A 16656-nucleotide genomic window follows, 5' to 3' on the forward strand; every position below is an offset into this window, starting at 1 on the left:
ATTTCGCATTTCATTCGTACGTCCCGTAAAACATGCGAGCCCCTCGCATGACGAAAAGAAGAAAGCAGTACGAGCGGTACACGCCGGGTTTTCTCGCGAAACGAAAAGCGAAAAACGATAGGCTGGTGTATCAATACCGGCAAACGCGTACGATATTTTTGCACGTAGATAATATTTTTTGCGCCACAAAGGAGGAACAAATTTTGACACGTTTTTTGAGGGAAACTATACCTTTTTTTCCATGCTGTCCGCGGTGGACGCACGATTTGATTCATGTAAGTGACAAGAAAGTTTTTTTCCACCTATCACCAAAAATCACCCCCCTCTATCTGTGTTGCACCATGTATTAGTGTTTTTGTCGGATCGTATTCGGCGCGTCGCGGCTTCGACGTCTCGTTTTCGCTCTGTATTTTTCCGTCTCTGTCTCTCCCTAGCCCCTCTGTACCCCACCATCCCCACCCCCCCCCCCCCATCGACGTCTCTCCGTCTCTTTTTCCCGGAAAAGAGAAAAACCAATACGCGGAGAGACAGCACGCGAAATTGCACCTTTCCTGGATATAGTAGCGCACTCTTCACACCTCGTGAAAATACGAACCGGCCGCAGACCGCAGTCCCGCTATTCGTATTTTCACCGCGCATAATGCTATTTACTCGTTGATCATTGAAAATAATCGTTCATAATTTTTTTCAATAGCGGAATCGACAAATGGAGGTGCCAGTAAGTTCAACTATATACTAAGAGTGCTGTAGCTCATCCTTTTTTTTACTTTTCTGTTCGTGGTGTTTTTTTTTATGTTTTTATTTCTTAATTTGATTTTTATTTTATTTTCGTTTCTTTTATAAATATACATATATATATATGTATACATGTATCCTCCACTATTTTTACCTACTCGGGAAGCACGTACACCTATTCATCGATCATTCGCACACACGCACACGTTCACACCTCTGTTATTCAAACAATTATGTACTTGTAGCTAATCACCTGCAATACGATACACATATAGTTTTCTCTGTTTCGTATTTTTCATCGCAAAGTTACACCGTAGTCACGATACCACGGACATCGTAGTAAAGGCAACCCATTGTATACCTTTTTCTTTTTGCCTACTTGGAACGAGTGTTTTTTTTTTGTTGGTTATTATGGTATTCTTTTCTCGGGGTTTACTTGTACTATCTTCCTGTCCCGTGACTAACTAGAATGGCTTGCCCTTTCTGAGAACGCGTTCCAAGAAGTATCAAGAATCGTTTCTTCGTTCTAGAACCCGGTACTGCGCCGCGCAAGGTTCAGGCCCGACCATTGAGTTCCAGCACGGTGGTCATACAGTGGAACGAGCCAGAAACACCGAACGGACAAGTGACGGTTAGTTTATCATTCTTTTTAAACATTTTTTATCGTCGAGTAAAAATAAAAAACTGAATCCTACGTTTTAGAACATTTTTACGCTTCAAAATAGTAACGAAGGAACTCTTTCTTCCGTTGCGTTTACTAAATTTTCAAATTAGTTGTAAAAAATGATACCAAAAATTGATTGAAATACGCGCCACTTTCCGAATGGTTGTCATCAATTTGATTTATGTAACTTGTATTTGATACTGCGGTCCAAGTTATTTTTCATGTGAAATTATTAAAAGTAAAACGTTTCAAACTAGGTGCAGAAATTTTTCGGCAAAATTAAAAAATTTCCAATCGTTCTAAAAAAATTATTTTCAGTCGCAGGGGTCAATTATAATCATTTTTGGTGAATACACATACCCCCGAAATCCTACGCACTTTCGAGGAAAAAATTCTTTACCGAAAATACAATGTCTGACCATACGTTGATTCACTCCCCTGAAATTTCAGCGAGAATGAAATATTTCAAATCGCTCTGGAAAAATTATTTTCAGTTGAGAGGGTCAATTACAACCATTTTTCGTCAATAGACATACCCTCGAAATCCTACCCACTTTTGAGAAAAAAATTCATTACCGAAAATATAATGTGAAATACAAAATAAAAACATTCAATACTTTCATAGGGATACAAAGTATACTACACGACGGATTGGAATCAACCAATGGCGTCCTGGGAATACCAGATGGTGGACAACAATCAGCTGACCACCCTGTCGGATCTAACACCGTACATGATCTATACTATCCGCGTGCAAGCGCTGACGAGCGTCGGTCCCGGTCCTCTGAGCCTGCCCGTTCAAGTAAAGACGCAACAAGGGGTACCGAGTCAACCGGAAATGTTGACGGCGGTAGAAATCGGGGAGACCAAAGTAGTACTCCAATGGAGTAAGCCAGCTCTTAGCGCGGAAAATATCCTCAGCTATGAGCTATATTGGAACGATACTTACGCAAAGGTAGGAGCGATTCAGCCAAGTTTCTCTTCTCTGCCCCGTCCTCAGACTCCTCCCCCCACCCACCCTCGTGTCTGCTAACCGAAAAGGTGATCGACGGACTCGTCGAAACTTTATGATCCGCGAGCACTCGTTGCTTTCAGGAGAAGCATCATCGAAGGATACCCGTCGCCCAAAACTACACGCTGATGAACCTCTATCCGAACACGCTGTACTACGTTTGGCTGGCCGCGAGGAGTCAGAGGGGGGAGGGAGCAACGACGATACCATATCCGGTTCGCACGAAACAGTACGGTAAGCAGATAACCAAAGACCGGCAGAACGAACGAAAAGAAAGAGGCGAGTTCACGCAGCGAGGAGTGCCGAACATAGGTCGATTCGCGATCGGTCGATAGCACCGTGGACGATGCTAGCCTAGTGCAAACGATGCACACTGGACCCCTCGAGGGTGCTGTCAGACGCGATCGCGAATCGTCCTGGCACAGCAGGTAGGAGGTGCTGTAGCGCTAGACGCTCCCGCAAGTAGCGTAAGCTATTCACATTGCGCGACACCTTGTAAAGAATCAGTTGATACACGAGTAAATAGACATCCGGCACCGCCGATTTCATTGAATAGGAGGGGGTGAAGGGAAAAAAAAAAGAAATACAAGAGAAAGACGGGAATAGAGAGTATCGTTGAACCGTGAAGTGTGGGAGAGTGAGAATGATTGCATGCGTTGCAAATAAGAAAGCCGTTTTTGGATGCCACTTTATATATATATCTCTATATATATATACGTACATATCATACATATAAATTGCACTAAGCACTGCATTGATATATGTGTGCATTTTGGGCACCTCTTTTCATTCTCGATAACGAATGGTTTACACGTCCGTTCTTAAGTTTTTCATTGTCTCGTTTCCTTGTGAAGTAAGTTCTACGCACGACGATCGTTTTAAACGGTCGTCATGGCAAACGAAAAAAACAAATTTACTCTAATCACGTACTTTTTCGACTGTTCAAGGATCGACTTATGAGTTTTTCCTTGAGTGATTCGCCACTCTGAACCTTGACCAATCGTCACGTAATGTTTTTTATTTTCGCCCCCCCGTCGTCAGTCCGGTTCGAACGTGGCCTGGCTTCGAGGCTCGCCGACGTCATCGAATCGAGCGCGCGACGATTCGATCGCGCTGTTTCGCCTATTTCGAAAAGAAAAGTTACCGACGCACGATTTCCGGATACACCGAACGCCCCGACGAATTCTCGCGAATGCTCGATTCGAGGCTCGGTAACCGAAATTCGTCGCGATCGTCCGACGGCTGACGATTTCCCTACCTCGTTTTCGTTTTGTTTTTCCCCCCTATAACTGAGTGTTATACAGTCCCCGGGGCTCCGCCTCGCAATGTAAGCGGACGAGCGACCAGCCCGACCTCCATATTGGTAACATGGGAACCCCCGCTTGCCAATCAATCGAACGGGATGATCGTGTACTACAAGCTGCAAGTCGTCGAGAGCGGACGCTCCGATTCGGAGGCGAAGATTATCAAACTGAATGACACGCGATTCGAGTTGGACGAACTGAGAAAGTGGACCGAGTACCGGATTTGGGTATTGGCCGGGACCAGCGTAGGTGACGGGCCCCCGAGTTACCCTATCACGGTCAAAACTCACGAGGACGGTATGTATCACTGACGTTAACTTAACAACCCTTCTACGTTCTCACGAGGCTGACGAAGAGTGGCGCATGAAACCACCCCGCGCGGAGAGAACTCCCGCCGAATCTACTTTACGATCGTTCGGTAACGATGACCGAAAACGTACTCGATCGACCGCGTAGAATTTCAAGCGCCACGCTTCGCGTGTAACGATACTCTTGCGAAGGCGACGTGTCGCGATACAAGAAAACATAGAGTTCGTCGCGCAAGAGCCAAAAATATAAAAGCCCGCCAAAAATCAGCCCGAAGATTAAATCGCGCGATTACTAGTGCGGGTTGCGATGACACGCCCTGTTATTATCGAGACGGCGATAAAACATTCGGTCCGCTGTTAAATTACACATACATATATTAAATGTATTTTCGATTTCAGATTCCGCTAACGTCTCTTCGAAACCTGTCTCTTCCTATACGACTACTCAACAACTTCTATCCCCTCTTTTACGATTTTACGTTTCACTCTGTTTTTCTCTATACAATGATTTCATATCTCTTTCGACAGATGTTTTCCTGTGTTGCCGTTATATATTACATTATTATCGTTGCATTCCATTTAAATTTTCATTCGAATTGTATATTGATATTGTACAGATACGTAAAGCTTTCCCTCTCAGGCCACCTTTTGTGATTCATTTACGCTTTCGAGGAACGAACATGTCGAACGTCGGACCCTTGTCTCGCGCGACGAGCGACGCAAAACGCGGCCCTTTTTTTCGATTACTAATGCAACCATTGATTTTTGTCGCGCGAACGCAACTTTTGAACGCGCGAACAAATTTTTGTCGCGTATATTCTCTCCTTTTAAAACTGGTCCATCGCTCTCCTATCGCTTTTCTGGCACAACCCACGATCTCCCACTTTTTTGGACGGGACGCGGCACCCGACGCGCGGGCGAGACGCGAAAATCATGTTGGCCCTACTTTTTTGGCTGGCGAGATTTTATATTTTTGGGATTTTTGCGACAACAAATCTCCACGGATTTATTCTGTGCTCCCAGACGCCCCGAGATCCCCCCGCCCACACCCCCCGGCCCCTCTATTAGTGTGTCCCAGACATTTTTTCCAGGTGCACGCAGCCACGGATTTTTCAGAAGCTGATAACCGATTTTTGAACTCAGCTATACATTTGCAAACGGAGAAAAAAAAAAAGATAAAGTTGCAACCAAAAAAGAAAAAAAAAAGAAAAAAAGAAAATCCGTATTTTCTAACTATTTTTACAGGGCCTAATCGCAACTCTCCCTTTGTTCGTTGCCGTTGGTTTTTTTAACCCCCCCGAGCCCCACTTTTGAAACTTGGATACCCAATTTAACACGCTAACTAATGTTATACTTTAATTATACTCACTCAAGTGTTTTTGTCTTTCCTTAAAGCATTTGCAGGAGGATGATCCAGGTTTTGAACAGCTAGTTTTTAAGATTTATTCGCACTAACGTATTATATCGACTGTCTAATGATATGTACTCATTCACGCTCAATGTTCTTTCTGGTGGTTACCGTGGTTACGTCAGTAAAGATGTTTCGTTTCTCTCTTTAGTTCGTTGACTCACTCTTGCCACGTGTTATGGAGATAGAGACCAAGCTGACCGTCCCGATACATCTCTACAGCATTATTTTCACCGTTGCGGAAAATACAAAAAAAAAAAAAAAAAAAAAAAAAAAAGATGTATGGAAACGGTTATTGCCGGCGAGCTTTCGCGTGAAATTACAAGTTCGGTTGGTCTCGAAAAATTTTATCGGTTGGAAATAATGACTGTGTACGAGGGCGGCAGCTTGCCAGTGAAACGCTTACGTATATATATAAAAAAAACTATAGCGTATGTATCACACACAAAAAATATATATATATAACGCACTTTTTTCACTATATACATATATACATATATACAATACACAATATATATATATATATATATATATGTATATATATTTCTATATCTCTGATATATAAGGCTCTTCTGTCTTTAGTTAAGATTTAGTTCTACCTATTGTTTGCACATGTTTAGAGCATGCCTTCGTTTGTTTAACGATTCCTCCGATTTCACCAATCTATCTCTCTCTCTCTCTCTCTCTCTTTCCCCGAAGATCATTGTCTCGACCCCCCCACCCCCACCCCCACCACCACTACCACCACCACCGTGACTACAAATCCGTTCCACAACGACATTTCCCCGCCACCAAACCTGAGAAAACAAACCGTCGAGCTACGTCGAGTCTGCGAAACCACAAACGCCCCCCCCCCCCCACCGTAACCACGATTAAATCCTCGTATCCAATGAATGGCATGCCGATGCACGAAGAATTTTTTGCTTTTCGTTTCATCCTCTTCCCGACCTTCTCCTCTGACGGTACCGCGCGACGGTACTGGCCCCAACCCCCCAAAAAAAACACCCTGCATGGTAAAGATTTTTTTCGCCATTCTAACCACCCTCGCCACTCTCTCGACTAATCTCCTCGACGAAGAAAAAAGAAAGCATGGTCGCGAGATCGTGCGACGATACGGGCAATATTAAACGGTATCGGTGAGAAGGGACAGTTTTTCTCTCGAGCGTCGTACGACAAACAGGGACGATCGCTTTCCCCGGGTGAAACGAAACGCGAGAACAAACGCGTAGAATCGCGCGGAAAGACAGCCGGGCGTGTATAGCCGCGCGGCGCGGTTCTTTTGTCTTGAAAAATAATCGAAGACCTTGGTTGGACGCGAAATCGGAATCATTTGTTGCGAAGAGCATTGTCGGGGCGTCATTGTCGCGGGAAAAGTCGTACGAACGCGTCTCTAACGACATTCCCTCGAACCTTTTGCACTCGGAACGCCCGGGATCCTCTTTCGTTTCACACCCGCCCACACACCGTCGCCCACGCCCCCGTCGCCTCCCATCCCCCGAACTTCGTAGTTCCTCTCGTGCATTGTCCCGTTCACGGACCGACCGATCCAACCGTCCACCCTCTAAGAGCAGACTCGGCAAAGCGAGGCGGAACGATAAAAAGCACTGCTGAAAGCACCCTGCCGTGTAAGCTCGCACATTGTCAAGCACAAAAGTTCACCGTCGTGTATACGTATACTCGTTCGTTATTGTTATTGTCGCCGCTAGTACCACCACCACTATACTATAATTATATTATTCTAAACGTATTATCGATCTGCATATATATATACAGTTACACCCCCCCGCTCGTGTTCGTACGCTGTAACGGGGGTGATTCGCTACAAATGAAAAGAAACTTATTTTTACCCGAATGTTGGTCATTACGTTCCACTTCTCTATTTGCGAAGTTTTTTTCTTTTTCTGTTTTTATATTAACGGGCTAGCAACGACCGATTGCAATAATATAAACACGGTATACTAATGGTCAACGATAACGCCGGTATATACCTGAGCTTCGCTTCCCAACGAGGCACGATCGTCGACAAGTTTTATTTTGTAATTTATTCATACCGTCGCAAGTTTTTATTCGTTTAGCGAAATCGCCATTACAGGGTACGAACGGGAACGGGGAGTAACCGTATATATATATATATATATTTTGTATCAGCATCACTATGAGTGTGTGCACGGGGCACCGGTAAATTTATTATTTTAGTATTTTTTTTTTTTTATCTTGTTTAATACGGGCACCGTTTTCGATCTCGCACCCATCACGCACGCATGTAAAGTCGCACACGCGTGTCGCGCACGATGAAAGGGCGTAGAGCGGATAGCTGGAGGGAGGAAGAGACCGAGTATTTACGCACCTACGCACAGAGCCACACGCAGACGCACGCCTGTCTCACCGTATACGTCCCCATGTAGTATGAATATATATATACATATATCTATCGCCACCACTACCACGCACTACTTGAAAAGCACCCTTCGCTTCGAGTAAACAGCCTAAAGGCACTCGCGTGCACGCATGCACGTAGGTCGTGTGCGTGGCTGAGAATGTGTGTGCGCGCGTATTTACGAAGCCGACTTGTTCGTGCGTACGCGCGCGAGCGACTACACGCGCGCCCGATATTTACTCGCTCGACGTCCGCGTATCAGCTAGCACCGTGTACGACGCGTTACATGCATACATGTACATATGTATGTGTGTATACAGACGCGTGTCTAAATATCAATTGTCGTCGCGATAGTCGATGCGATATATCGTGCCCGAGCACCAGCACCGAAAGCACCCACGAAAAGCACCCCTCCCCCACTGTCGATTGCCGTGCAACATGATTCGCGCCCTCTCGAGGTGATCTCGAAACGACCGCGAGTCTTTTCGACCGTCGACTGGCGATTGCCCGAACCGTTATCGATTTTGGTCTCAGGACCGGCCGGGGATCGATCGCGTCGCGTCGAGATCACGACGGGCGAGGCGCGCGTGCGTGAATGTATGAGAGATTGCGTAAAAGAGGAGAACGGGATGCAAGAGCAAACGACGCGTTAGAAAAAGAAACGCGTGGGGGGAAATACGCGGGGTTAACAAGAACTGGGGTGAAAAAGATTCGAGGAATCGGGGCGGCGACCAATCGCGTACTTCGATCGACGAGTGCGTTTACATCTCGAAGAGCGCGATCGTAATCGGGCGACGAGCAGCACAACCGTGTCGCGTGGGATGGGGGAAGCACCGCGTTGGGGGAACGTTTACTTTGAAACATTTGAATACCAATATCCATACGATCTTCTTCATTATCTTCATCCGTTTTAGTCGACAGCCACGAGTCCAGTGGCGGAAGAAAGGTATTTCGGTCTCGATCCGGAGAGCTTGAGCGGTGCTCGTCGACGGTGATCGTTTCCACCGGGTAAAGATTAATTACTGTGGTTTTTTGTACGTCTGACATATATTCCCGTGTCGCGAGACCGCGAGGTTTTTGCATATGTAAACGATCCGGTGTAAATGAAACCCCCGTCGACGAATTGGGGCCGATTAATAGGTTGCCGCCGGATACGTTCTCTCCGGTCGATACCGAACACCCCGATGGATCATTAACGCGGTATTTCATTAATTTTTTACACTCACCAAAGCTCGTTGGAATGATATCACTCACACCAGCCCTTTCTATATATATTGTCTATACGTGCACCTTCGTTCTCTGCATGCGAAACACCGACCTGTTTCTCCGTCTTCTGCCTCTGTAAGTTAACCATCGTAATCTTTGATATTGAATTACTATTTTTAATCGATATGTATAATACGTTCTTTGTATCTTACGTATACTGCGTATTATATATACTATTTTACATTTATACGTATTACATTTTTATATCGTGTATTGATACTTGTTACGTATTCTTTTAGGTATCTAGAAAGAGTACACCTTGTATATGTATGTTTTTTTTTTTACGTTTGTATTTGAATATTCCAACACGACTCTTGCGGTTAAAGTCGTATCTCTTTCTACGTACAGTTACTCCCTTATAATGGTGATTCGCTATAAATGGAAAGAAACTCTGTCACGAATTCTTTTTTATGTGTTGTTCGTTACACTGTGTGTTACTTCTCTATTTACGAAGTAATATTTTTAATAATAACGGGCAAGAAGCATTCAATTACAACCCCGATAGAGAAGTCTATAAATACTATAAACAGTTTGCAAATATCATCCATTTCAAAGTATCGTATTTGATGTTTGAACTTCGATTATCAAACAAGAATGTTTTCAACCTGTTGACAAGTTTTCCGTTTAAATATCTCGATGTATGAAAAAGTGAACACCCCTTTCGAAAACAATTAACAAGAAACAAGTTTTTTCCCCCCCAATTATAACGAATCACCATCGTAGCGTACGAATACGAGTGAGAGTAACTTTACGTCCGAATATCGAGAAGTTCGATCATTACGGAAGCCCCTCCTCCGTTTCTTTTTTCAAAGGTCCAATTGAAAAGCCCCCAGCTTCCGAACGAAACGCATGCTTTCTTTCTCCCTATCTAGATTCCTTTTCGAATCCGCTCAGCTGCATCGATAAAACCGACAACCGAAAAAACCAATCCGAAATCCGAGTACGTATCGCGTATCGTGCACGCTCGATCCGACCCGATCTAAACGACACGCGTTCCGTTTCGCAGCCACATCTACGTGTGTTATTTTGCGAAGAATTTTGTGATTTTTGCCTGGGTGAATGCGCGGATGGATGCTGCTAGTGAAACAGAAAGGTATCGAAAGGGAAACGGAAATATTTTTTACCGTATTCCCGGAAATTGCCCGGCCCTTTGCCTTTCTGACGATAAATCTCTTCCCAGCCGACGTTTTTTGCGGGTGACTTTTTGGCGCGGCGAAACAGAGAAAGAAAAAAAACGAAAAAAAAACTAACGAACAATTTTTCCCATCCCCCCAGAAGACATATTCTTCCGCCTTGCCGACTCGTATCCTCGTCTTTTGTCCGTGAGTTTTTACGTACGAAGAGGCGCAACCGCGAATCTTTTTTTCATCCAACGACTACTTCTCGATCGCTTCGATACGACGACGATAGCAAAACACACGGAGATCCCTAACGGTTCATGCGTCCCGTATCACAACGAGTCCCAGCAGTAATCCCTTCTTCTTACATATTATTGTTTTTTATCCTTCCTAGCTTTCTCTTCAGTAGACATTTTATCATAGGTCTTCCCTCTCGACGCCTCGTGCCGCGAGGGAAAGTACTCACCACGGGAACGCCCGTTCTCCGCGTGTTCATTCATCTTCTTCGTTTCGTTTCTCGAATCCTTTCCATAATCATTACTAGGGTCCATTTCGCCCGTGAGGTGCGTGTTTACGAACGCGCGAAAAAAAAAAGAAAAAGAAAAAAAAAAGAAACGAAAAGTCTTTCTCTCGACGGCAGGGGGCAGGTGGACATGAGCCTTTAGTTATTTCATATTTGGAGTAGTGATTGCGCATGCGAAAAGAAATAAAAAAAAAAAGGTATATTCTCACATCTCCCGCCTCTCTGCGACCAACTGCAACCGAGGACCAAGCGATATTTTTCAATTTAACGATCGATTCGAAAGAGAATTTTGTCCACCGACATTCCTCGGCAGAGCCAATATAAAAAATATTACGAACAGCGCAGGGGATGGATACGATTGGAATCGAGCACGTGGGAGGGAGGGAACGAACGAACGAGCGAGTGCGCGTGTGCGTGATTTAACAAGAGAAACAGACAGAGATTCGTATAGATATTTTTTTTTTTTTAAATCCTAAATCGAAACAAAACGAATATGCCGTAAAAGAGGCCAATGTTGACGTTGATTAATAATCAGTAGTATGCTACCCACTGATATGCATAAACATACTAAATATTTTATAATTCTACTCAATATACGTGCGAAGTTGACACGAATTTTTACGAGTTTTTTTTCCCACTTTTTTGGCGACTTTTGGGGCGCAGATGAAAACAGTGAGTATTTCTTAGCTCGTCTCGAGTTGTGCCATGAATTTTCTACCTATTTAATCGTTTTCTCTATAGTTTACGTTTTTTCCGTCTCGTTCGCATATCGTCTGTTTTTTCCGTTTGTTTTTTTACGTCTTTGAGAGAGACCATTTTGGAGATGTCATTTTTTTCCACCCCATCTTTTTGTTGCTGCAACCGGCAAGCAAATAATCCGATTCAAACGAGAACTATTCGCGTGCAACAAAACGCTGCGACTGCGCGCTCGCCCAAAGTTTGTTTTTTGAGCCGCATACCGCGTACTGCACATCGTGGGTGTAATTAATACACGTTAACGATCGCGTAAATCGCGACGATAGAGCCGGGACGATCAACGCTGATCCGATACTTCACCGCGAACAGCAATCGTTTGGGCTTTTCTTTATGTCGTATCTAACCTTGCAACGCATTTGTTTTTTGTTTTGTTTTTTAGTCTCTTTCCGTTTGTTTCGTTTTCCTTTTGCGAGACTACGTAGATAAAGTTGCAGTTATTGTTCACGTACGAAACTAGGTAATACCATAGACAATGCTGAGAAATTTTCGTTTCGTTTCGTTTCTTTTCTCCTAACGAACTGGTTTTTGTCATTATTGCGTTTTCTGTGTGTAATGTCGATAAACATTTCCGGCCTCGGATACTGGACTGTCCATGAGATGCATCGTCTGTCGCCAATCAGAATCCGCGCGAGGGAAAACATCGTTTCGAGAGCGAAAAACAAAAATGGAAAAAAAAAAATAAAAATAATAAAAATAAAAAATGAGTAAAAAGAAAAGAAAATATGGGGAATAGAGCAAATAGAGGGGAATGCGAAGCTTGCAAAAAAAAAAAAAAAACTGTTGAACTGGCTTTGAAAACTCGTTGAAGCGACTAAAAAATAATAGAAAAGAGAGACCGTGCGGCAACGTTCTCGCGACAAATTATCGAAGCGGCTTGTCGATGTGGGGTAACTGTAAATACACGAGGATACGAATTTGTTACCCTTGCACGTCTGTCGAAAAACACGAATGCACGAGATTCTGTTGGCACAATTTTCATCCACGCCCAGCACCAATGATCGTAGATCGCACATATTATATAATACATATGTATAAAACTGCTTCGTTTCTCGTCATGGACTCTCCAATATTGCCGTAGCATTATCGTCCAACGTAACCGCGCGCTTGCATCCCGATGACGTATTTATACGGGCGTTCATACATTCGCGTTCTCAAACCGAATGCAGAAATAAAAACATACATTATTGGTATTCAAATGGAGGATTATATCGTGCCGTAGGGACGTAGAGCATGAGGTACTCTGCGTACCTCGTAATATTGTTTGTACGTCGTTTTGTCCGTGTGTGATTGGTAGCATGTACATACGTTTCACCATTACTTTATCATTACTTGTTACTGTTCGACATTTTGCATACGTTTATGGTTTTCTCTTTCGTTTGTTACACCGCGACGCATTACTTTCCTTCTGCTCGAACTTTTCAATCAATCGCTGTACGATGACGCTTTCGTTTGCCCGTACTATTTCACCATCAACGAATTACGATCGATTACCAATGACGAACGACTGACCGAATTATCATTTAAAACACAGACTAAAAACATCGACGGAATCATTCTCTCGCGTCACACTTTGTACGCCGTGTATGTACTTGCGTTTTCATCGCTTCTTCTCGTAGGACAGATCGCGTTAAATTACGTTAAATTAACTTCGTTTCACCTTATTTTTACGTTTTACAGGTTTCTTATTACGATATATTTATTTTATAACCCTTCACGTGCGATTGCGACTCTGTGTACGTGAGCGTGCGACTGTGAGTGTGAGACGCGTCGAGGCTTGAAGTGCGCGCGCTAACTTTGCGTTGCGTTCCAGTACCGGGAGATCCTCAGGATGTCAAAGCTACGCCCATCAACTCGACCGCGATACACGTCGAATGGAAACCACCGAAACCGAAAGAACAGAACGGCGTGATAAGGGGTTACCAAATACACGTGCAGGAAGTGAGGGAAGAGGTGAGCGAAACGAGCGACAAAAGTGGACGTAAACGAAATTATTACGTTTTAATTGTCGTGTCTGTTTCAGGGAAAGGATCTCCTGAACGAACCGATACGACGCGACGTGCAAGAAGACGATGTACTGGAAGTGACCATTGCCGGTTTGCAACCAGACACGAAATACTCGGTTCAAGTAACCGCCTTGACGAGAAAAGGAGACGGCAAACGTTCGACACCGGTTCACGTCAGAACACCTGGAGGTGTACCAAACAGACCTCATGTTACCGTCAAGTACGTTGAATCCCGATTTACCTCACAAATTCACAAAACGTGCTCTTACGTTACCTTTCGATCAAGATCGAACAGCGAACACGCATAGTGAGACGGTCAAATAAATAAAATGGTGACATAGTAATTACGCACACATCCTGTGTCCAAAGTTAAATTCATTTTCGATTAAATACACAATTTATAATCTAGTTTTATTGCACACTAGTCGTACGATGAATAAAGTAAAATGAATAAGTCAAAGTAAATTTAAAAATAAACACAGAAGACAGCATAAATTATAGTAGTTGGTATAATTGTCGGATAGGGGATGAAATGCCCTTTAAAATGAGCGTTTGAATAAGCCGATAGCTTTATTAGTTCCGAAGATATGGGGATTTTAGTTTCGAGTCGATGCGGTGGCTAGTTCCGGAGATATGAGGATTCGAGGCGTTTGTTTACGTCGCGAGGTTAATGAACTCTCACTACGGCCTTGCCAAGGTCGTTTACCGCACGTGATCGTAGTAACTAGGTCACGACTCACGCGCGAGCGAGAGGCCCAACGCGACGTGTCAGACGGAGACAGAGATAGTCGAATTAGAAAAATTACCCCTTTACATAAATTACGATATCTCCGAAACGGAAAGTCGAATCGACAAAAAAACAAAAGCCATCTTAAAGGGGAAGCTTTGCCGCTTCTAACAGTGGCTCAATTATGGAGAAAACACTAATACTTTCAGAACTGCACGTTTGTAAAATTCAAGTATTTAGTAAGATAGTGAAAACTGAAAATTCTCTCCTTTCATATTTGCTATATATTTCCTACGTACATCGGAAGGTAATTAAAATCGCGTTAACAACACGACCGACGTTTTCAGAATTCCGCTCAAAGATGGCGACGAGCTCGAGCTAGATTGGGCACAACCCACGCAAACTTTTGGCGTTCTTTCGGGCTACAGAATAAGATACGGAATTAAAAATCAGACGCTCAAAGAAGAATTTATCCAAGGAACGGATCAACACACCTACAAAATCAAGGGTCTTGGTAAGCTAGCTAGAACTTTACTTTTCCCCCAAACGATTCTCGTTTGCTTTCCGGTAAGATAGCACTCGATTATGCGAACCGTTGGCTTACGTGTTTTATTCGCAGAAGAACGGGGTGTAGAATACGAATTTAGGGTCGCTGGACAAAACGAGATCGGGTTCGGGCAAGAAACGGTACAATATTGGTCCAGCCCCGAAGGAGAACCTAGCGGGCCGCCGACAAATTTGTCGTACTTCTTTCAAACGCCCGATACGGTGTGCGTGACGTGGGACATGCCCCTCCGAAAGTACAGGAACGGCCAGATAATCGGTTACGACATTCAATTCAATAAGAAAAACGACCATTCGACGATCATCGACCGGAACACGACCAAGACGAGGGCTGTTTTCACGAACCTGGAAGAAAACACGGAGTACGTGTTTCACGTGAGGGCTCACACGTCGAAAGGCAGCGGCCCTTACTCGGAGAAGATCACGATAATAACGGACAAAGACATTGGCCGGGCACCGATGTCCGTGAAAGCGGTGGCCACGTCGGAGACCAGCGTGGAGGTTTGGTGGGAGGCGGTGCCCAATCGTGGGAAGATCGCTGGTTATCAAATATTTTACACGACTACGGCCGTGGAGGACTTGGACGAATGGAAACAGAAGACCGTTGGTCTCACGGAATCCGCGGATCTCGTCAACTTGGAGAAGTTTACCCAATATGCGATCACGGTTGCCGCGAGATACAACAAAGTCCCCAGCCTGGGAAGGCTCAGCGACAAGGTGACCGTGAAAGTGAAACCGGAAGACGTCCCGTTGAATCTAAGGGCGCCTGACTCCTCCACCCACTCGATGACTCTCTCCTGGACGCCGCCTATAAAACTGAACCCGGTCAACTACAAAGTTTCCTTCGACGCCGTGAAAGAGTTCGTCGACTCGCAGGGCATCACGCAGACACAAAACGTTGCGCGCAAACAGATCCTCTTGGATCCCAGCGACACGACCACCACGATAAACGAACTGCAACCGTTCACCACGTACAACGTGAACGTGAGCGCGGTGCCACGCGACGGGCAATACAGGCCGCCCGCTAAGATCACGGTCACCACGCAAATGGCGGCCCCGAAGCCCATGGTCAAGCCAGACTTTTACGGGGTGGTGAACGGCGAGGAAATTCAAGTGATCTTGCCTCAGGCCTCCGAGGAATACGGACCAATTTCTCACTACTACTTGATCGTCGTGCCCGAGGACAAGTCGACGATGGACAAGCAACCCGACGAACTGACGGAGGACATGATCACGGGCAAGGGCACCAAAGAGGAAAGAGCGAACGCCCCCTACATCGCGGCCAAATTCCCGCACAGGGACATTCCGTACACGTTCCACTTGGGCAGCGGAGAGATATACGAGGGCTACGAAAATCGGAAACTCGAGAAGAACAAACGGTACCGAATCTTCGTGCGCGCCGTCGTCGACACGCCCAGAAAGGTAAGACGTAGAAGAACGCGAATAGAAACCGAGTCTGATCGACAAATATTTACCTTGCAGCATCTGTACACGTCGTCGCCCTTCTCCGAGTATCTGTCGCTCGATATGAGGGAGGTACCACCCGGTGAACCACCGCGACGTCCTAACCCGAACACCCCGGTAGATGGAAATCCAGAGATCATTGCAAAAACTAACGGGCAAGAACCGGGCATGGTGTGGGTGGTCGGTCCGATAATAGCGGCGTCGATGGTCAGCGTGTTTCTGGTTCTCCTGTTTGTTATTAAAAAGTAAGAATGGGATCAATATACATATTATTTATTAAATCTTTGAGGGCTGAGTTGTGCAATGTTTTCATGCAAAAATTAGATAGTACTGTAAGAAGAAAACTTACATAAATTTTGTAAGTAGTATGACTGGGTATAGCGTCTGCTATGTTTATATTTGGTTGCAATTTGTTACTCGCGTGTAT

At 44.7% G+C, this 16656-nt stretch overlaps 1 protein-coding gene across 14 annotated transcripts in view; it reads left to right on the forward strand.

The window, feature by feature from the left end:
- Positions 1 to 16656, forward strand: part of Lar (tyrosine-protein phosphatase Lar) — a 509997-nt gene that overhangs the window by 488252 nt on the left and 5089 nt on the right. For 7 of the 14 annotated variants that reach the window (XM_076769144.1, XM_076769145.1, XM_076769143.1 and 4 more), the window contains 10 exons: positions 695 to 718; positions 1266 to 1366; positions 2025 to 2354; positions 2495 to 2645; positions 3716 to 4012; positions 13282 to 13421; positions 13492 to 13694; positions 14549 to 14715; positions 14821 to 16187; positions 16248 to 16474. In XM_076769144.1, the coding sequence (XP_076625259.1) occupies positions 695 to 718; positions 1266 to 1366; positions 2025 to 2354; positions 2495 to 2645; positions 3716 to 4012; positions 13282 to 13421; positions 13492 to 13694; positions 14549 to 14715; positions 14821 to 16187; positions 16248 to 16474 (3007 nt within the window). Of the gene's footprint in view, positions 1 to 238; positions 276 to 694; positions 719 to 1265; positions 1367 to 2024; positions 2355 to 2494; positions 2646 to 3715; positions 4013 to 13281; positions 13422 to 13491; positions 13695 to 14548; positions 14716 to 14820; positions 16188 to 16247; positions 16475 to 16656 lie in introns of those variants that run through there. The other 7 variants (XM_076769157.1, XM_076769149.1, XM_076769154.1 and 4 more) reach the window with 7 other exon arrangements.

Source organism: Colletes latitarsis, chromosome 7, assembly GCF_051014445.1.
Source record: "Colletes latitarsis isolate SP2378_abdomen chromosome 7, iyColLati1, whole genome shotgun sequence".
NCBI lineage: Eukaryota > Metazoa > Arthropoda > Insecta > Hymenoptera > Colletidae > Colletes > Colletes latitarsis.